Source organism: Spinacia oleracea, chromosome 6 (assembly GCF_020520425.1).
Source record: "Spinacia oleracea cultivar Varoflay chromosome 6, BTI_SOV_V1, whole genome shotgun sequence".
Taxonomy (NCBI): Eukaryota; Viridiplantae; Streptophyta; class Magnoliopsida; order Caryophyllales; family Amaranthaceae; genus Spinacia; species Spinacia oleracea.
Genome location: NC_079492.1, coordinates 121,613,052 through 121,634,913, shown reverse-complemented (window position 1 = coordinate 121,634,913; position 21,862 = coordinate 121,613,052). Strand labels below are relative to the sequence as shown.

The 21,862-nt window shown below is 32.3% G+C and overlaps 2 protein-coding genes across 2 annotated transcripts; both read right to left on the bottom strand.

The window, feature by feature from the left end:
* Window positions 1–11,496: 11,496 nt before the first annotated feature.
* Window positions 11,497–13,799, bottom strand: LOC110791317 (bidirectional sugar transporter SWEET9). Its single transcript, XM_021996071.2, has 4 exons — window positions 13,566–13,799; window positions 12,959–13,364; window positions 12,675–12,794; window positions 11,497–12,224 (listed from the first exon to the last, which is right to left on the bottom strand). Exons 1-4 carry the CDS (start codon window positions 13,655–13,657, stop codon window positions 11,892–11,894), a joined length of 951 nt encoding a protein of 316 aa, XP_021851763.1. The 5' UTR covers window positions 13,658–13,799; the 3' UTR covers window positions 11,497–11,891.
* A 4,659-nt stretch (window positions 13,800–18,458) lies between these two features.
* Window positions 18,459–20,347, bottom strand: LOC110791322 (bidirectional sugar transporter SWEET9). Its single transcript, XM_021996075.2, has 4 exons — window positions 20,134–20,347; window positions 19,500–19,905; window positions 19,244–19,363; window positions 18,459–19,138 (listed from the first exon to the last, which is right to left on the bottom strand). The coding sequence occupies exons 1-4, from the start codon at window positions 20,223–20,225 to the stop codon at window positions 18,788–18,790; spliced, it is 969 nt and encodes a 322-aa protein (XP_021851767.2). The 5' UTR covers window positions 20,226–20,347; the 3' UTR covers window positions 18,459–18,787.
* Between the last annotated feature and the right edge of the window lie 1,515 nt (window positions 20,348–21,862).

Below are 21,862 nucleotides of genomic sequence, written 5' to 3'. Positions count from 1 at the left end.
GTTATTCCCGTCATTGTTTGGTTGTTAGCCCCGTCGCAAAAGGCTTTTGCGACGGAATTTTTGACCCGTCGTAATTAGGTTGTCGTTAAAGATACAAATTCTTGTAGTGTGTGGATCCACGTAAAAAATGTGGGTCTGGATCTAATTAGACCCACCCTTGACCCAGCCCATGCCCATGCCCATCCCTACTTTCGACTCATCGTTATTTCCTATCAGTAACACACAAAGGTAAGGAATACAACACATATTTAAAAAAAATTAAAAAATAGATGCATTAGATGCACGCAAACCGCGTACATACGCCACAAACATGTCTTGACATACTCAGTTAATTGTCCCAAAAATGAGGCAATTTTAGCACAAAACATGCATGAACAAAAAAAGCAAAATGGAATTGAGTGGAAGTTATGCTAAATACACCATACAATCATCTAAACGTTTTTCTTATTTTCGCCTTTCCATTTATGTAACGGATTAGATAGTCACATAAGATTTTATTATTTTTTTGACCAGATCACGTAAGATGGTTAATGTCAGTATTAAAAATTTTAAATATATGATTAAAAAAATGTTGGTTTTTCACTACAAGAATTTGTATCTTTAATGACAACCTAATTACGACGGGTCAAAAATTTCGTCGTAAAAGCCTTTTGTGACGGGGCTAACAACCAAACAATGACGGGAATAACCGTCGCAAATGTCTTTTACGACGAGTTTACGACGGATTTACGACGAGATTTTCTATTAACGACGGCCCCTTTTATGACAGATTCGTGACAGGAAATCCCGTCGTTAATCAACGATTATTGGCCTTTCGCGACGGGATTTCCCGTCGTTAATAGTATAATTTCTTGTAGTGTTTGTTTGATTAAAAAAATATAACTAATTAATCAGAAGGTGTAACTCCTTGACTGTAGAGAATAATTAGTTAAACATAACTTTTTGATTTAAAAAGGTATAATGAAACAAAGCTGATTTTATACATAGCCAATACCGTCATACTTCGTATAAATTTTTGTATTATGTACTCCCTCCGTCTCTTTTTTATCTTTACGTTTGGCATTTTAATGATTAATAATGTGCATTGAGATTCCTCTATTTTTTATTTATTTAAATAAGGAAAATTACGTTTATTTATAATATTTTCACTTTTATCAAAATTCTGATTGGAAAATTGAGAAAAAATTTAACATCCAAAAAAAAGTGTGAGAGATTAAATGACCCAATAAATCTAATTGGTAAAATAATCATTCCACACAAAAATATTAAAGCATTTATGTGATAATATAAAAGTAAACGTAAAGAACATTTTGAAATACCCAAAAGGGAAAACGTAAAGAACAAAAAAAGACGGAAAAATTAATTAAATACTCCGTATGATACAAAACATGGCGTCATAATGTTGAACAATAAGCCAAAAATAGTTGTACGTATAGTTTAAATTTGGTGATGACATTGCCTGTCCAAAAGCATTCTCGTCAGGTGATTAATTGTGCGTAACTAAAACTAAAACCGCAAACTAATTTCACGAATCAAAAGATAAAAGTGGCAAGTAGATGTATGGACAAATTAAATAAAAGCTCACCATTGAAATTAACAATCGATCACCCATCAATAATTCAATATGGTTATTCACTTTAACAAAAGGAATTGAAGAATCTGGTCAATTTTCCAAATTCTTCCTTCTTCAATTCAATGGACTAGTGTTGGGTTGGAGTAAATTGTGTAAGTTATACTCTAACGATGTACAAGAGTGACCGATTGAGTATCTTTTTTCATGTGTTTTTTTTAGTGTGGAATAACGTTTATTTTTGTCTTCTCGAATTTAGACTATATTAATTCACGTACCTTATTTTAAGAAGATGTATTTATTCTTGTTATAATCAGACTATCACTGCAAGAATTTTTATCTTTAACGACAACCTAATTACGACGGGTCAAAAATCCCGTCGCAAAAGCCTTTTGCGACGGGGCAAACAACCAAACAATGACGGGAATAACCGTCGCAAATGTCTTTTACGACGGGTTTACGATGGATTTACGACGGGATTTCTATTAACGACGGCCCCCTTTTATGACGGGTTCGCGACAGGAAATTCCGTCGTTAATCAACGATTATTGGTCTTTCGCGACGGGATTTCCCGTCGTTAATAGTACAATTTCTTGTAGTGTATACCACAAAATATCCATAATGAACTATCTTAGTTCACATATATTATTAATATAAAGGTCTCAACTCTCAAGGAACTAGGGACCAAAATTAGCTTAGCCTTTGTACTTCACTTAATTTTGTTAAACATAACTAGCTTTTGAGCCCGTTCATAGAACGGGCAGTTGTATAGTGGTTGTTTTTATGTATTTTGAAGTTTTAAATAGTGAATACTTGTGGTTTTGGTAATATAAGAATTAAATAGATGTGTAATTTGAAGGTTGGAAAAATATTAAAATTATACGTTGAATAAATATTGGATGTTAAAGGGGTGGAGTGGAAGAGACTAATGAGTATATTAGACTATTAATAACTTGATGTTGAATAAGGAAAATGAACTGGAAGAGCCATTAAAAGTTGTAAATCATAGAAACAATAAAGAAAAGTTTTAAAAAAAAAATGATGGAGGAAAGAAGAAATGCCACATGGCTTCTAATAATGAGATGCCACATGCTATTATTTTAATTTAAGTGAATAAATTTATTTATTTATTCACCTAGGTTTTAGTATTCCGTACTATTAAAACTAATTTATGAATAAACTGTAGTACATAGTTTAGATGTCAACTTGTATTTGGGCCAGGGCGATGCCCCATAGAATGTGAATAACAACTAATTATTATATTCAATGAAATTATGAAAATAATTTTTTGTATTATATTAATATTAATTTTGCAAAGATAACATATAAAATATCATAACTCAATTAGATAACACTCTAGTGTTGAAAGGGGATGTTGCAGGTTCGAATTTTATGTAAACCATTTATCTTATTTTTAAAAATGAAAGTGGATTGATAAGTTGGAATTATGGATTGAGAAAGAGTGACACGTGATTTAAAATGTTTATAGAAACACCTTTTAATATAGTATAGATTAAACATTTTACATCTAAAATTTAGACCATCACTATGAGAGTGATACATAATAAGAGAAAAATAGGGAGCAAAACCAGATAAAATAACCTTTTAAGTTGATAAACAAGGGAATTAATGAGATACTTGCCTAGTAATTAAAACTTAAGATTTATGCTCCCACGGAATATTAGTGATAATTTACTTGGCGAGTTTTTTCCGTCTCAACCCCTAACCCCTTGGCCCTTGGCCCTTGGCCCTTGGCCCTTGCACACTTTTCAGTTTTCACAACGTAAGAAGTAGACTACATTTAAAAGACTACTCCGTATACTCTAATTTGAAATGTAGGTGTGAATTGTGAGTCACTCGGCCAACCTTTGCCAACAAAGTGTTGTTGTATAGCCAATTAGCCAGATGTTTGGAAACAGAATCCCAACGCGAATAACAAATGTCACATTGAAATGAAAAGTTTAGACACCAGATTTAACTTTTTCAAACATATAATAATTAATATTATGATTGGTTTTGATAAAGTGCAAATAAATTAAGTAAACAACTCTTCCTATTCGTGAAGAAAATCTCAGAATTAAAAGCTGTAAACCAAAGGGATTTCACTATCAATGGTTGCTCATAATTTGAGCTAAGTTAAGTTAATTAGCAGCTTCTGAATTGTGATTGATTGGGGGTCTTTCACCACTCAAACCTTCCCCATATAAGTATCTTATTCTTCTATTAAATAAACCTGGAAGATTTATCGGTTACTACTTAAGTCTTTGGTGACTTTGGGCGTGTTCGGCGGTAGTGTTTTGGCCGAGTCAAGATACTAATTGTAAAATTTGTAAGTGTTTGGTGAGATAGCGATTTAGGTAGTGGTTATCAGTAGAGGTAGCAGTTGAGTATCTTTTATGAAACGTTAAAATTAGTAGCGTTTAAGGTAGCGTGTAGCGTTTGACATATTTATATTAAATATTTATATATTATTTCGGCTTTTATTTTATTTTATAATATCAACCGCTTCTTTTACCGAACACTCATATTAGTTACTCACTACTTTGATAGCAAACCGTTACCCGCTACTACTCACCGTTACCCGCTACTCCAACCGCTACCCGTTATTCAACCGCTAACCGCTACTTTTGCCGAACATGGCCTTTAAAGTAAAAATAAATTTAAAAATTAAAATCTTTAATTAATTAAAATAACCAAAGTATGTTTAACTGTTGATTATGATATGGTTATGGATTAATTGGCCAATAATGAAAAAGGTAATAATTGACAACAATTAATAACTAAACACCTATATATTAATTGACAACTTTTATCAAGTTAGGTAGTAATTTGGAAAGTCAATAGACGGAGGTAGTAATTAGCAAATTTCCAAAAAAAAAAATAATCAATTACTTTTTTCGTATTCCATCCGTTCTTAAATATTAGTCCTGTTTTGACTTTTCAACTCAATATTTAAACGTAAATACCTCCAAATACGTATGTTATAAAAATATAAAAATTTGATATTGTTAAACCACATGTTAAGACGAACAAAATAAGATCTCACATGAATATGTTTCGAAGTACATATTGGAAATAAATGAGAATATTTTCTTTAATTGTGAATAGTGTCAAGATTCCAAAAGAGACTAATAATCGAGAAGAGAGGAAGTATGAGTTTTTATGCTACTTACATACTCTTTACTTCTCTTTTGACACTTACGTAAGGAAAATTTTAGTCGTTTTGGGGTCTTGTAAAAACATGTCAGTTATTTATTTTATAAAGTTACAATATTAATTAAAAAATAATATCATGCATGCATTGCGTGTATAAGTTAAGTTATACAAAGAAACTGGAACATATATATTTACAAAAACATAAAATAAATAAATTAGATGAAACAAAAAACTACAACTGCATGTGCATTCACTTCTCAATTCTCCAAGCACCGACTTCTGGCCATGAATAACACCATAAGATGCTTATGACATGAAATTTTGACAATGAAATGAAGCCTTACTATTTTGTCAAGTATTAATCATTAATCACTTCGATATGATGGGAGAAGTTTACTTTCAAACGAGGTCTACCTCAACTCGAATCCATATTAATCGGTGTCTAGTAAAGTAGTAGTCTCTGTATCGGATAATCCATTTGGCTCAAGTCCAAGGCTTCAAACTCACGTTACATACACCGAAACTAAATGTTGCGTCTTTTAAAATGGCATTTGTACGTACGTCAGGTTGTTAAACTAATTCGATCTAAATGATGATCAATATCCAACAACAAATACTGGACAACTACAACTCCATACTTAGGCACACCACAAGAATTGAGTTTAATGTTAGCACACTAGCTTAATTAGTAGCAAGATCTATCACAGTGCAAATTGGTAATTAATTACTTTATTATATTACAAATTGATCACCCTTTTAACATTTAGGGCATAATCGTAGGGTGGGAGAGCACAAAATTGGTAACAAACTTTTTCTTTAAACCATGTGAGGCCTAAGGAAACAAAGGTAAGTGCATCATCAGGTGAATCCTCATGCCTTTATTTTGGAGGGATGTTGTCCGTACATTTTATTAATTACATTTCAGTGGTTCAAATTAAGCCAATTTTTTATGGGTGGTTATTAACTTAATATCCCCCAAAAGTCATGTGGCTCCAACTTTCCTATAATTTATTTGGCCTCTTAAATAGTGTATATAGTCGTTCTTCCGTTCTTTCTTTACTACGAGTGTGTATGTGGTCGTTTTTCCATTCTTTCTTTTATCGGCATGTATTTCTATGAAACGTAATTTAAATACTGTAAGAGATTAGAGAAGGTGAACGAACAGTATAACAGTAACAAGAAAGTTAGATACCAATAAGATGAGTGAATTTGAATTTTATGTAAGTTTGTTTTTGTTCGTGCTTTTACCTTTTCTCCTCTCTTGCTCAAATAGAATGTCAAGAGATTTAATTAGAATATACTTCGTACTCCGTAATATTTTATTTTTTCCATATAATTTAAAATATATTTTATCATATCGAGTAATTTTTTTAATTAACCTCCAAGTACCAATGACACCTTGCTAGATTTCTTTGCATCTAATTCTCTGGTGTTTTAGTAAGTATTATTGCCCAAGAAGAGTGGAAAGCAATAGCATACTACAATATTGATGGCATCTTGTGATGCAAAATAAACCATGAAATTTGTGAACCATCAATAACTTGACAATTGTAGCCACGAATGCATGTTCATGCTTGATTCAAGATCGAACAAAGGAGACAGAATTGACAGCAAAAGTGTACGTTCGTTGAATTTTTTTGATTACAGAATAACTTTCTCCGAATCAGGAGATTATATTGTCTCTTTCATTTTGTTTGATTATATAGGGTAACACATTCGACAAGAATCCATGTTACAGCGGTAATACAGATAGATTTTTCTTTACCGCATTTTAAAAGTTCCAAAATTGAAAGGTTACATCACCTATTCACCAAGCTTACATATGAAGGGGCTTAATTCCTATTTACTCGTTCTATTTATTTAGCGATATATCCTCTTATGTTTACCCCTCATTTCAACATTTACCATTCTTATTACCTTCTTCCACTTCTAATCTTCCGATCACATTTCTGAACGTCACCTCATCTGGTCGCCATTACCGCTGCATTTTTAGCTTGTACCATGGAACCGTCTTATGAATTTTAAGCTTTTACAACGGTACAAACTTATGAAATTTGAGCTTCGATCAAGGTATAGACTTATATATGCAGTTTAAGCTCGTGCCATGCAAGGAGCTTAAAATGCATAAGTCTACCACTATGGTGTGAGCTTATTATGTGTAAGTCTATACTCCCTCCGTCCCTTAATACTCGCCCCGTTTTGACTGGACACGCTTGCCAATGCACAACTTTGACCACCAATATTTTTAACTATATATTATAAAAACTTATAAAATATTAATATTTTGAAAATATATATTGAGATGAATCCAACAATATATTATATACTAACATTTACTTTCATATACTATAAATAAAATAGGGTCAAAGCGAATTATGTAAATAGTACAAAAAGTCAAAGCGGTGCGAGTATTAAGGGACAGAGGGAGTATTATTTAAGGGTTCGATTTGTTGTTGAATTTGAATTAATTTATCCAGGAAAAAAAATCAGAGACTTACGAATTTTGAGTTTCGACCTTGGTATAGGCTTATAAATTTTAAGTTTGTACCAGCTTAAAATAATAAGTCTAAACCATGGTGTGAGCTTAAACTGCATAAGTATCTACCATGGTGTGAGGTTAAACTGCATAAGAATGTGGCATAACAATTAAATTAGTATTTTTTTTTATTAATTGATTAATGTACTTATTAATAATTAAAATTTCTTGGTTTTAATAACTTTTTTATTTAATGAGCGGGTTTCGTTGCTAGATTTTGGAAGCCATGGTATTAAGAAATACCCCCTCGTTGAAGGTTGTATCAAACAACGATGTGAAAGATGGTACTCATCATTGTCAGATCTCATCCACAACGATCGTGATTTTGCAGGATTAGAATTTTGTTTGATCAAAGTTGTTTTGTATTTGTTAGTTTTGATTTCTATTATAGATGTCGTATAACTTTTTATTAATGAACTAATTTTACCTTAAAAAATATATTTCTTGGTTTACACTAAGAGGTAAATGAAAAAATAAAATAAAAATACTGTTGTTTGGACGAATGAGGGAGGAGATCAAGCAAATTAAAAGGAGGAAGGTAAATGATGAATAATTGAATACATTGATATAGGGAGGAAAAAAAGAAAGGGAAAAAAATTTGTAAGGTCAGATTCCATGACATTTATCTTTTGGTAACACTACTACAAAAATAGCTTAAGAAACCGAGCAAATTAAGGCAAAGAAACCTCACTTTATACGGTGTCTAGGTAGTAGGTCTCTTAGCATAAGAGATCGAAGTTTTTACCTGGTTTCATTGATATATCAAAGGAACCGATTTTGACAGAAAACTGGTTTCTTAGATCATTTTCTGTGAATTTATATACAAAGAATAAGGGACCGAATTGATGAAATATGCGGTTTCTTTGACTGTACTAGGAAATCACTTCGCTACAAAGTGCGGTTCCTTTGATTTTTTTAAGAGACTGTATTTTAAACATCTACGGTTTCTTTGATACTCCTTTGGTATGAACGTGCGCACTCTAAGAAACCAAATTTAATAAATATCTGATTTTTTAATTTTTAATTTTTTTATTAAACTTTAAATGGCTGCTACAACCAATAAATTTTTGGCAGATAATATATTTTCAAATTACATAATACCTGTTAGATTCCATCCAATATCTAAATTGCTCAATGGTATAATAATAATCCATCAACTCTATATATATGCATAAAAATTCTCCAAACCGAACAACTTCTTTTTCTCCAAAGCAATAAATTAAATAAAATTATTGTAAAATAACATTCTCCAAACTCCAATCACCAAATCAAATCCAAAGTACATCAAATGTATTAACTTGGTATGATATTCCCAAAATATTTGTTAGAAAGTTTCAATATGCACCAGCTACAAAGATCATTCATGATCTATCAACATCCAGAAGAGCATTTTCTTCATCTTCATCAATCTGATCATTTATAACTTGTTTTTGCTTGAAATGATATGTAACCATAATATCCCGTGTCTCAATCATCGCTTGAGAGTAAGTGGTAGAGGAAAGTACTACATACAAGACATAAAACCGATTAAAATAGGTATATGTTAAAAGATATAATCTAATCAAGAACATGCGGAATAAAATTTCCTATTGGTAGTGGATGGAAATTAGAGAGTACTTACAATCGAAAAAGTGAACACCTTTCTCGACTTTTTGGGTGCTTAGCTTCCAGTTCTTTTTATAGCTTTCAGTTCTTAAGTTTAGTGGTTGTAATACAATTTTAAGTTTTTATATAATTCCGCACGCATCGTGTGCATATAAGACCAGTCACTTAATAAGGGTAATGAATAACTCCTTTTATTGACATATGATTTTAAGGTGGAACCTCATTTCGATTGGTTAGTTGGACTCTCTCTTGGTGACAGGCCTGTATTTAAAAAAAATCATGGAAGGTACAAAAAAGTTAGGAAAATCATAATATTCTAATTTATTATAAATATAATAAATATTTGTTTCCTTTGATGTATGGACTACCTTAGGGGACCCCCCAAAAAGATTAAAAAAACCTAAGAGACCAGTCCTTAGAAACAACCGATCTCTTATAGTTTCGAATAAATCAAAGAGACCAGTTATTTAAATACTTGGTCTCTTAAATTAAGTTGTTCTTTTCACCATGCACATGAAACCCGTAGAGAATAATTGTAAAAATTTTGTAGCGATTTGATTGTAATATGAACATTTATTAATTTTGGGACGATATTTTTTTTAGTCTATATTGTTACGTTGTGAAAAATCACCAAACACAACATTCTAAAAGTGCTGGATACGCCACTACCGACACCCCGAAAAAAATGGCTCCGCCACTGCATTTGCGCGTCCAATCCGTGGACTACGGACCGTGGTGCACATAGAGCATGGTGCACCAAAAGAACATATGTGCATAAGCAAAAGAACATGACACTATGGCAAAAGAACATGCAATATAACACTACAAGAATTTATATCTTTAACGACAACCTAGTTACGACGGGTCAAAAATCCCGTCGCAAAAGTCTTTTGCGACGGGGATAACAACCAAACAAAGACGGGAATAACCGTCGCAAATGTCTTTTACGACGGGTTAACGGCGGGATTTTCTATTAACGACGGCCCCCTTTTATGACGAGTTCGCGACATGAAATCCCGTCGTTAATCAACGATTATTGGCTTTTCGCGACAGGATTTCCTGTCATTAAAGTAGTGTAATATTTCACTTTTTTGTTATAAAAATAATATATTATTTTACTATTTATTAAAAACCTAAATAAAAAAATGCTCATGTTCTTTTCTCGTAACTATATGTTCTTTCAATTATATACCAGTGTTCTTAAGGTACACCATGCTCTATGTGTACCATGGTCCACTTTTTAAATTGCCTTTACACGTTATATAGAATCCGACACGTAGGATTACGACATAAAAACGCTCGTACATATACTGTGTAGTTATTATTTGGTGATGAGTGATGACAGTCCAAAAGCATTTGCAAGTCGGTCACCGATTTCACGAACCATAAGCAAAGGAGAAAAAGGAACAACTAGACATACAGGAAAAAAAAGGCCGGTCCCCATTGAAATTAACGATAACCCATCAAATGTTTTTTCACTTTAACAAAAAAATGATACTCCGTAGAATCTAGTCAAGTTTTGAAATTGTTCTCCCTTCAGTGGACTCATGTTGCATTGGAGTAAACTTTAGTATCTATGTTCATGTGTGTTTTTTCTCCTTTTTTATAATGGAATAAAATTCATATTTAATTTGTATCGTCGGATGTAGGCTATATTACCCCGTTTCAAAATTATCTTTACACTTTTTGATTTAATTAGTCCGTTTAATAATATTTTTTACAATTTGCCTTATTTTATTTTTAAACATGAAATTAAGTTTACTACCTTATCCAATTTACCCCACATTATTTACTATGGAGTATTTTCCACTCACTTTTTATTCATATTTGTCTTACACTCACCCACCTTTTACACATTTCTCTTATTTTATCCATATTTTATTATATTCAACCAATTTGTCTATTTTCGTATTAATATTTGTGCAAATTGTAATTGTAAAGATCTTTACGAAACAAATGTAGTATATGTTTTATTCACTTTATTTTAAGCACTAGTTTTATTTAGTTCTTATTTAAATATATCGGCTAGACTTTAAACACTTTGGATTAAAAACGTATGAGATTTTCTTGTACAAAGCATTATTTTTTCGTGAAATAAGATTTTATTACCGAAAGGAAGTAAATTAATACAAACAAACAACGAACACAACAAAACAAAACATAGCACACAAAACACGCTTAAAACACTAAGCCATTTGACACCTAACGTACATGACAGCAAGTTTTAGATTAATTGCTTGCCTCTTAACATCTCTGAATCTTCTATAACTAATGTCTTGCCTAATTAGATAACTAATGTCTTGTCTAATTTGGCTAATTAGATACGTCACTTATATTTTATAGAGGCTCGAACTTATGACTTTAAATTTATCGAGTTCTCCATCATCTCCACTATACACAAAACAAGTTTGGTCGTATATGTGCATGATCGATGATGTATGAATTGGACTTGAATTTATTTTTAAAAAATTTAGTATACTAAGGAAATCAAAGAGACAAAATTTTGTGTTTTTGAGAGCGTCCCATTTATTTTGCTTTGTCCTCGATTGTACTAGTCGTGTAACTTCATTGATAATTTAAGTACCACAAAGTAAATATAAGCAAGACTAATTAAGATATTCTCGTGAAAAATGATGATTCCATATATTTCTCTGATTTTGTATTTTTTGACGGAATACATTTGAAGTGAGAAATGAGAAGTGATACACTAGAACGTACAACATCAATGTTTAATATTTTACACTAAAAAATACGCGAAATAAATCTAGAATCTACGGAAAATTTACAAAATCGATCAAAATTTCTAGCCCTTGATTAATTGTCTCCTCCCTTTTTGCCAAAGACATCCATATCACCTCTTTTAATTTTTTCTCTTTGAAGTTTGCATTTTAAATTTTAATAGATGGACCCTCCATTCGTTTCTTTTCTTCTTTTGGCATAATCATTCACGTACCATCGACATAGCATATACTCCTACTCCGTATACGGAATCGTGTGGATACATAAAAGATACGGTGTACTTAATTAGCATGCATTGTCTCCACGTGGCACTTCGCCATTGGCCGCTTTTTTATCAACCTCGTTAACAATATTGTTACTATCCTCGTTATCATTGTTGTTCACATCAACCATTTCTTCAAGAATAATTTCAATAACTTCAGCTGGCTTGTTTTGTGGCTCAATTTTTCCAAGATTAATATTAATGGCCAACTCTTGAAGTTGTATGATATCGGCTTTTTTAATCATGAGATCATCACCAATTTTGTTACTGTTTTGCCTTTTCTTTGATAAATGATTGTAAATTACGTACAATATCATCTGAACTATTCCGAATGCAAATCCAAGGATGTTTGGCAACTGCAATTATTCAAACAGTGACATGTATAATTAGTACCATAATTAGTATTACTAGCTAGAAGCCTAGAACCTATACATATATAATACTTCCTCACGTTTTTTAATACTCGCAACGTTTGTGATTTCGCACTATTCACATATTATATTTTGATCATTGTTGGTGATTTATACGTAAGATAAAACATAGTCACGTGGGATCTTGTTAGATTCGTCTTAATGTGTATTTTCAAAATATTAACTTTTTACAATTTTACTTAAATAAAGATAAAATTGATCAAAGTTGTGTATTGGCATGCGTGAAAGTGACCAACGTTGCGAGTAAAAATGAACGGAGGAAGTATATATATTTAGCTGACATTAATTTTGATTCCGGACATTATATTATGAGGAGTACTACAATGGGAAAATATATTATAAATAGTTAAGATTAAGGTTAAGTAATTAACTTACCGCAATGTAGAAGTCCTTAATGAGGAAACCGTAAAAAAACCATATGATGGCACAAAGAGTCAGCGAGACTGATAATCCAAACGGCATGAATTCTACACTCTTTGTTTTTATTACCATTCTCTGCAATTAAAACCAAAACAAATATATCAATAACCATGCATACATAGTACATACCTTAAATCAAAGATGTAAAATTTTGTAGTAAGAAATATTTAACATGTATTTTTTTTACTTTTACTTTTACTTTTACTTTTACTTTTAGAGATGAGTAAAGATTTTCATACCATGACGCTAAGAGGAGCAGCAAAGACACAAACCGAAAAGATCCCACAAATCCATCCAACAACATCTACTCGCATACCGCCTTTCGAAAACATAGAGTGCTTATCCGTACCTCGAACGAACAACATGGTTGTAAGTACTATAACTCCGAAAAACCCTACATTGAACAACCCCAACAACTTGGCTGTGTAAACCCTGGATTCTTTAGTAGCATAGATGAGGTACACTATGAGATATGCTCCTTCGATTGCGCAACCAATGGTGTTGATAGTAAGTATCATTGTTCCATTGGTTTCCTTCAAGAAGGCATAGTACAATAATAGCATTGAACTAAATAGTGCAACCGAATAAGGTATGGATTGAAACCCTAGTGTTGATTTCTTCTTGAATATCCTCCAAAATGTTGGCCTACATTATACCCAATAAACAACAATTAATTCATATTATAAATCAATATGTTTAACAACACAATACAATAAAAAACTGTATATATGAATGATTCAGTACGTGATCGTGCTATAAGTTCAGGTTAAACCATCAATGTATGTGACTAATAATTCCGGACAAAGCGAGTTATCAAGAAAAGATCGAGGAAGGAGGGAAACTTACAATGGAGCCAAGAACACACCAAAGGAGACAATGTTTCCAAGTATACCAAAAATGATGGTTAATTGATGGAGGTGAATAACTGTGAATGCCATTTTGTTTAGCTCAACTTTAACTTCTTTCTAATTTAATTTGTGATAGATAGTGACTACTGACTAGTGAGTGAACAAATTACAAGAAGTTTGAATTAGCTAGCTAGTGAGAGAAAGCTAGAGAGAGAAAGAGATTATTAATTATGGTAATTGTGGTAAGTAGGAGAGGGAGGAAGCTGCTATTTATAGCTGGAGTGAAGTTGCACAAATTATTGAGAGAGTTGCTTACTTTAGTTGCATTTCTTGTAAACCAACCATATGATTATTTTTGCAAACAATATGTGTGAAAAGTTATTTTATTTTTAATAGTAAGTTGACATCTGTCATACACTGATTGATGTTGGAATTCTATTTCCAAATATCTGGCTAATATAATTTTGGAAAAGAATATAATATACCAGGAACACCACTTTATATTAAGATATTTATTTTGATGGAAATATATTGAGATATTTACGTAACCTTGTTGGTAAAGTCGGGTGAGTCACTACATTTCAATCAGTTTATTGTGACGGCAGCCCGAAAAGTTACTTATAAGTGGCGCCGTCCCTCATACTAGTGATACTACTGCTACTCGATACGGAATAATTTACCTCCTTGTAAGGTTTTGACTTTTTACATTACTCCATCCCTTCATAAAAGATTACCCCATTACTCAATATAATTTTTTAGATTAAATTTTGAAAATTTTGATCATAAACTCTCATTAGTGTATAAGAAATAATATATTCATGTTGGTCTTGTAAGATTTGTTTCAATATATGTTTTCTTAATGTCAACTTTTTGTATTTTTTACGTATACATAATTAGAAATATTTACGTTATACATCGTGTCTTGGAGACCATACAATGTCAAATGGAACAATATTTTAAGGATGGAGGGAGAATCTAATCATTCATTTAAATATATGTAAGAGTTATTTATATCATTTACGACTATACTTTTTTAAAAGTTATATGTTTTTCTTTTTGTAGGTCACTGCATATACCATTAAAATATTACACTCAATATCCCTACTGCCTCATTGTTTATTACTTTGTATTTCTCACTTTTCCATGGATCTCACTAATATTATAAATAATTCTCACGAGTCTACTAGCTTTTTAATTTGATTAAAATATTTACCCCACTTTCTGTTCTTATATTTCTTTATTATTCACTTGCCCACTTGTATCATTATGCTAAGAAAATCAACATTCTTTAATCTTTGTGACGGTCAACATATAACTCCTAAAAAAATCCAGAGGAAGTACGAAATATTTCTTTTGACAATAATTTAATATATTAGAATCAATACTTTTAAAGGTAAAATTAGTTTATTAATAAAAAGTCATACATCACTTATAACAGAAACATAAATGTAACAAATACATATGGCGTAACAAATTGAATCAAATAAAGGTTTTCTTAATTAAAACCAGAGTTAACCCCATGATTGGGGTCCAAGTTTTACAAAAAATCACCAATTAGGACCTCACTTTTTTTGGTCAATTATTAGGACATCATCTTACTTTTTTAGCCAAAGTTACTATGGTGGTTAAAAAAATGTTAAGTCCTTGGGTTAAGAAATAAGAAATATAATTATAACATTTTATTTTTGTAAAAATACAAAACTAATTTAATTAATTAATTGTTATTCTTACACCTCCAATATCCCCCTCTTGAACAAACATCATCGGCAAGATCTTGCACTGTAAGATATATCCCGGATATAACTGACCCGCTTGTAATTTGCACATCTTTAGAAGTCATTAGAGACTATTATATGTACATATTAGCACGTACAGTTTATGTGTTTGGGTTGCATTTAGATCAAATCATATTTCTTTGCTTTTCTTTGATTGTTTTCTATGGAGAGCTTCTCTCTCACTATTTTCAGGTCAACCTAAAACGACGTATTGGAATGTATGGGATGTCTCACTAATTGAAAAGAGAGAAGAACCAAGTAGCCCAGAGGCTTCCTTCTTTTTTTCTCGTCACCTTCATCAAATGACTCAAAGAAGGAGTAGAGAATTGAAAGCTCCCACCAAATCAAGTCCATGAGCCAAGGGGGGGTTTTGATAAAGAGGAGTACGTTTCCTACGTTTTTAGGATTCTATCTACCCTTAACCACTTTATTTCTTTCTTAGTTTAAGTGTTGCTTTAAATCTTTCAAATTCTTCACTTTTGGAGCTTAATTTAGTTATGAATCTCCACTTTCAATTTAAGTCAAGTATAATTTCTTAACTTAATCTCTTTATTACTTTTATTTTTTATTTTATATAGTTTCTAAATTTCCAGTTTATGATTTGAAGTTTAGTTTCTTTACCTAAAATACTATGTTCTTGGTGTTCATTTTCAATTTCATTTTTTAGGTTGAGTTTTTCTTTATCTGGAGTAGAAAATTATGTTTTCATGTATGTTTTGCTTAGCTAGATCTGATCTAGGCGCGCTTAAGTTCTACCATGTGTGAGTAGTTCTCTTTAGACCTATATTCGGGTGACCCCTACTAGAACTATTGCATGAAAAATCTCTCTCCCTTTACTTGTATGTAATCTTGGTGTATGCTAGCCTTTGCTAGTAGTTGTGATGTTATGTCTTTACTTGAGATGAGTTTATGAGCATGTTATGCGGACTTTTGTTAACCTATCTTGTATGTTCTTTGACTTGTTCTAAACATGTACCCCAAAGGAAAGTGAAATTCATAGATTATGGTTGTTCTCTTAGCTAGGCATTAAGCACAACGTCGTTGACACCGAAACGCTCCATTTGACACGGGAAAATGTCCGTTCTTCATCAGTGTCGGCCCTACACTACAAGAATTTGTATCTTTAACGACAACCTAATTACGACGGGTCAAAAATCCCGTCGCAAAAGGCTTTTGCGACGGGGCTAACAACGAAACAATGACGGGAATAACCGTCGTAAATGTCTTTTACGACGGATTTACGACGGGATTTCTATTAACAACGGCCCCCTTTTATGACGGGTTCGCGACAGGAAATCCCGTCGTTAATAAACGATTATTGGCCTTTCGCGACGGGATTTCCCGTCGTTAATAGTACAATTTCTTGTAGTGCTAGGAGCTGAGAGTGGTTATAATGTAATTTTAATATTTAATTGATGAGGTGGCAATATGAATCAAATTTGGTATGATTTGTTAGATTCTTACACAAACTCCATCTCCTAAAGTTTTCAGAATAGATTCTCGCTTAAGGATAACAGTAAGGATACTTTGGAGGTATCGAATCAAGAACATGAATTTGTCATTTAGGAACACAGGTATTTAAAGGTTAAAATGAGGTCCATGCAAAGACAATGGTAAGATTTTGAGAACCGCGACATAATTCTAATATTGTGTTGCAATGTGAAATTTATACTTCGTACTATTTACCCGCTTTATCACCCTTTATAAACTACTCAAATAATAATCTATTCGATCACTCCTAATAAGATGCTTCTAGACAATTCGGAATATTTTGTTAAGCACCTTAAAGCAAGCTAAATCATCATTTCGACATATTATTTGGTATATATTATTTTTGCATTAACATTAACTCAGTAGTAATACAAATAACGCTTGTCCTTGCATTAATTTGTTACACAAAGTTTCAGGCTAGTAAAGACCACTAAGGGGTGGTATGACACTCCCCGTACTATAAACTTTAACCCCGATCGAACCCAATTTATATCCACATGCATGTATATGTTGGGGCGTCTCCAATCTAGATCACAAAGGAACCAATTGCTATTGTGATCAAATATTTGAGCCTTTTCGGATGTAATCATATGTTGCTACTCTTATATTGTAAATATTGTGTTTTGTTAGATTTCTCCGACATGGATAAAACTATATGGCGGCTCCATACACCATTTAAGGCAGAAAAAGTCATTTCCTTAATTGCAAATGCCATTCCAACATAACGAGGGAAATCAAGCGCCTTGCCCCTACAAAAAGGGCGGGTACAGACTTTTTCGATCCCCCCACAATGAGATTCCAGACTTTTCAGACGGGGATGAAGAAATTACAATACTTCAAATTTATTGTGGAGATGAGTCAAAACCCTTCATAAAAGCGGACATTTATAACATTTGTTGTAAGAAATAAAAAATATAGAACGTAACTAGGTAAAAACAAGAACAAACAATGAAAAAAATTATTTCCTCCGTTCTAATTTAATTATCACATTATCCATTTACGTCCGTCCCAATTTAATTGTCACATTTTCTTTTATGGCATGAAACCACTAATCTATTACTATATACTAAAAGAGATACCAAGATTGACACGTGTCAATTTCTGGTGGGGTTTTTTCCCACCAAAAATCACTTTTCCAAAAAAAAATATTTGTTTTATTTTATTTTTATTCTCTACCTTTTTTTATAAAATATTTATGTATGGAAACAAAATTTAGTTTTTAAATACTGGAATAATAGATACGACGTAATTATAATTATTCTAAATTGGTAATATTTTAGTCAAATCGTTATATTAATAATGAAAAATATATCACCCAATATTTTGCCATATTAGCATTTTAAATATGCACATTAGATGAATAAATTTAAACGAGTATGTTAAAACTGTTATAAGTATGCAATAGTTTGGGAGATAATCAGTTAAATATTTTATGAAAAAAAATTATCAAAATTCGTGCGTGCACGGGATCTAATCTAGTATTTTATTAATTCTCTCTTTCAACTACCCAAAATTATGGTCTCACATTCAATTAAAATATTTTTTCACTATCTTCCATCACACCTACTTAATTAGCATGCATTATCTCCACGTGGCACATCTCCAATGGCCGGTTTCCCATCAACCTCGTTAACAATAATATTATTAATGAAAAGTGATTATTCCATACATCTGAGTTAGACGTGATACACTAGAACAACATAAAATTAATATTTACCACTAGAAATACGTGAAATAAATCTAGTCATTTTGGAGAATTTACATAAGATAAAAAATTCTAGCCTTCTAAAACATTAAACATCCATGTCAACTCTTTTTCTTTTCTTTTGACCCCTAAAATTTCCATTTAATTAATGGAACCACCATACTTTTCTTTGTTTTGGCAACATCAAATTCATCCTTCACCATGGACCTAGCGTATATACGGAGTCATGTGGATGTACAAGATACTTAATTAGCATGCATTATCTCCACGTGGCACATCGCCATTGGCCGGTTTCCCATCAACCTCGTTAACAATAATATTATTATTGTTCACTTTAACCATTTCTTCTACATTAATTTCAATAACCTCAGCTGGCTTGTTTTGTTGATCCAAAGTTGTAGAATCTTGCTCAATTTTCTCAACATTTCCATGTTTTATATTAATAGATAACTCTTGAAGTTGCATGATATCGACTTCTTTTATCATGAGATCATCACCATTATTGTTGTTGTTGTTTTTCTTCTTCTTTGATAAATGATTGTAAATTACGTACAATATCATCTGAGCTATTCCGAACGCGAATCCAAGGATGTTTGGCAACTGCAAATAAATAATAACATGTATATATAATTAGCACCAAATTACATTCAATAATTAATCGATCGTATTAATTAATGTTTGTTTTTGGTTTAGTAATTAACTTACCGCAATGTAGAAGTCCTTAATGAGGAAACCGTAAAAGAACCATATGATCGCACAAAGTGTAAGCGAGAATGATAGCCCAAACGGCATGAATTCTACACTCTTTGTTTTTATTACCAGCCTCTGCAATTACAACCCAAAACAAATATATCAATAAACATGTAAAATTAATTAATTTTGTAGTAAGAAATATTAATTTAACATGCATTTTTTTATTTTATTTTTATTTTTGAGATGATGAATAAGTAAAGTTTCTTACCATAACGCTAAGAGGAGCAGCAAAGACACAAACGGAGAAGATGCCAGAAATCCATCCAACAATGTTTACACGCATACCGCCTTTTGAAAACATCGTGTGTTTATCCATCCCTTTAACGAACAACATAGTTGTAAGTACTATGAGCCCAAAAACTCCTACATTGAAAAGTCCCACCAATTTGGTTGTATAAATCCTGGCTTCTTTAGTAGCATAAATGAGGTAGATAATGAGATATGTTCCTTCGATTACGCAACCAATGGTATTAATGGTAAGAATCATTGTTCCATTGGTTTCCTTCAAGAATGCATAGTACAACAATAGCATTGAACTAAATAGTGCAACCGAATAAGGTATTGATTGAAACCCTAATGTTGATTTCTTCTTGAATATCCTCCAAAATGTTGGCCTACATATTATCATACCATTACCACAATTAATATTATAATTCAATTATATATATTTAACAACACTACGTACGTACACAATCAAATTAAGATCGACTATATACTCCCTCCGTCTGTCCGTCATGATTCTTTCAGGTTAATTACACCATTAACGTACGTGACTAATAAATTCATAGGGCAGGAGCGAGTTACATAGAAATTAGCTGAGGAAGTAAAGGAGGAAAACTTACAATGGAGCCAAGAAGACACCAAAGGAAACAATGTTTCCAAGTATGCCAAATATGAAGGTTAATTGATGGAGTTGAGTTGGTGTTAATGCCATTTTGTTTAGCTCAATTTGAACTTCTTTTCTAATTTAAATAGTGATAGATAGTGAGTGAACAAATTACAAGGAGTTTAAATTAGCTAGCTAGTAAGAGAAAGCTAGAGAGAGAAAGAGATTAGTAATTATGGTAACTGTGGTAAGTAAGATAGGCAGGAAGCTGCTATTTATAGCTCGAGCTGAAATAATAAAGCTTTCTTAGAGAGAGTTGTTTACTTAAAGTTGCATTCCTTCCAAACCAATCATAGGATTATTTTTGCAAACATGTTTTTGTAAAAGTTACGTTTAATAGAATGGTGACATTTGTCATACACTGATTTATGGTGGAATTCGGTTGTAAATATCTGGATATAAAATATTTGGTAAAGAATATAAGTATGTAAAATAACACAACTTTATATTGTGATATTAATCTTGTTGGTAAAAGTCGGGTGAGTCACTACTATCACTATATTTCAAACAGTCACGCCAAACTCTCTACATTTCAAATACTCACGGCAACTCCTAAAGTTTTTAGTGGGCCGCGTGGCGATGAACATCGTAAGTTCGTACTACCTCCGTTTCTTAATTACGGAGTAACGAATATTAACGGTTTCTAAATTTTGCCCTAATTTTCAGTTTAGCTCTCAACTTTCAAAGGTCACATTAGTTAACTTTCAGAGAAATATGAAATGGACATGGGTAATCTAATAAGAAGAATGAGAGTTCGGTCCACGTATAAATTCAATGGAGGTTTCACACTAAAACCAATTGGTAATATTTTTTAGTAACTTCACAAGTTTATAAGATGATATTTTCTCTCATATTTCTCCAATGTAGAACAACTCATGCACATGTGTGTAAGATTGGGTTTCAACACTCCCTTTCACATGTGAGTGTCCTTAGAATTTATAGCACACTACAAGGTATTACAGTCTTCACTAGGAATGAACATCCTATAAAGGTCGTCCCTTAACTAGTGGCTTAGCTATAAATGCCCAATTATCACTACAAGAATTTGTATCTTTAATGACAACCTAATAACAACCAAACAAAGACGGGAACAACCGTTGCAAATGTCTTTTACTACGGGTTAACGACGAGATTTTCCATTAATGACGGTCCCCTCTTATGACGGGTTCGCGACAGAAAATCTCGTCGTTAATCAATGATTATTGGCATTTAGCGAAGAGATTTTCCGTCGTTAATGGTACAATTTCTTGTAGTGTATGAAAGGCCTAACAAACTTGAGCATTTATACAATGTTAAATTTTCAGAGAAATATGAAATGTGTATGGGCAACTCAATAAGGTAGAGAAGATATCGGTCCACTATAACTTTTGAGAATTATGAAATGAATCCGGCAACCTAATGAGGAGAGTTCGTTTCACTTATAAGTCCAATGAAGATTCCACACTATGTTGTAAATTCTCATTGGGAAACACAAAGGAAAAAAAGAGTGAAAAATAAGAGCTGAGAGTCCCACATGGAAAAAACTCTTCATATTCTCCTTGTTTATTAATTGGGGAATGGGTGTAACTCTTGTTTAAGAAAGTGTGAGAGTGGTGTGGGTGGACACATATTACACACGCGCGCGGCGGGCCGGGCCGAGCTCGGGCCTCGGGGCGTGGGCCTTGGGTTCGCGGGCGTGGGGTGGG

Bases quoted from the DNA above. Each gene is read 5' to 3' on its own strand.
- LOC110791317 (XM_021996071.2), bottom strand. From the start codon at position 13,657: ATGGCATTCACAGTTATTCACCTCCATCAATTAACCATCATTTTTGGT. The intron at 12,795-12,958 runs GTATGAAAATCT...TTTTAATTGCAG, and splicing joins CTGCTCCTCTTAGCGTCATG to AGAATGGTAATAAAAACAAA. The intron at 12,225-12,674 runs GTAAGTTAATTA...GAATAATTGCAG, and splicing joins TTAAGGACTTCTACATTGCG to TTGCCAAACATCCTTGGATT.
- LOC110791322 (XM_021996075.2), bottom strand. From the start codon at position 20,225: ATGGCATTAACACCAACTCAACTCCATCAATTAACCTTCATATTTGGC. The intron at 19,364-19,499 runs GTAAGAAACTTT...TTGTAATTGCAG, and splicing joins CTGCTCCTCTTAGCGTTATG to AGGCTGGTAATAAAAACAAA. The intron at 19,139-19,243 runs GTAAGTTAATTA...ATTTATTTGCAG, and splicing joins TTAAGGACTTCTACATTGCG to TTGCCAAACATCCTTGGATT.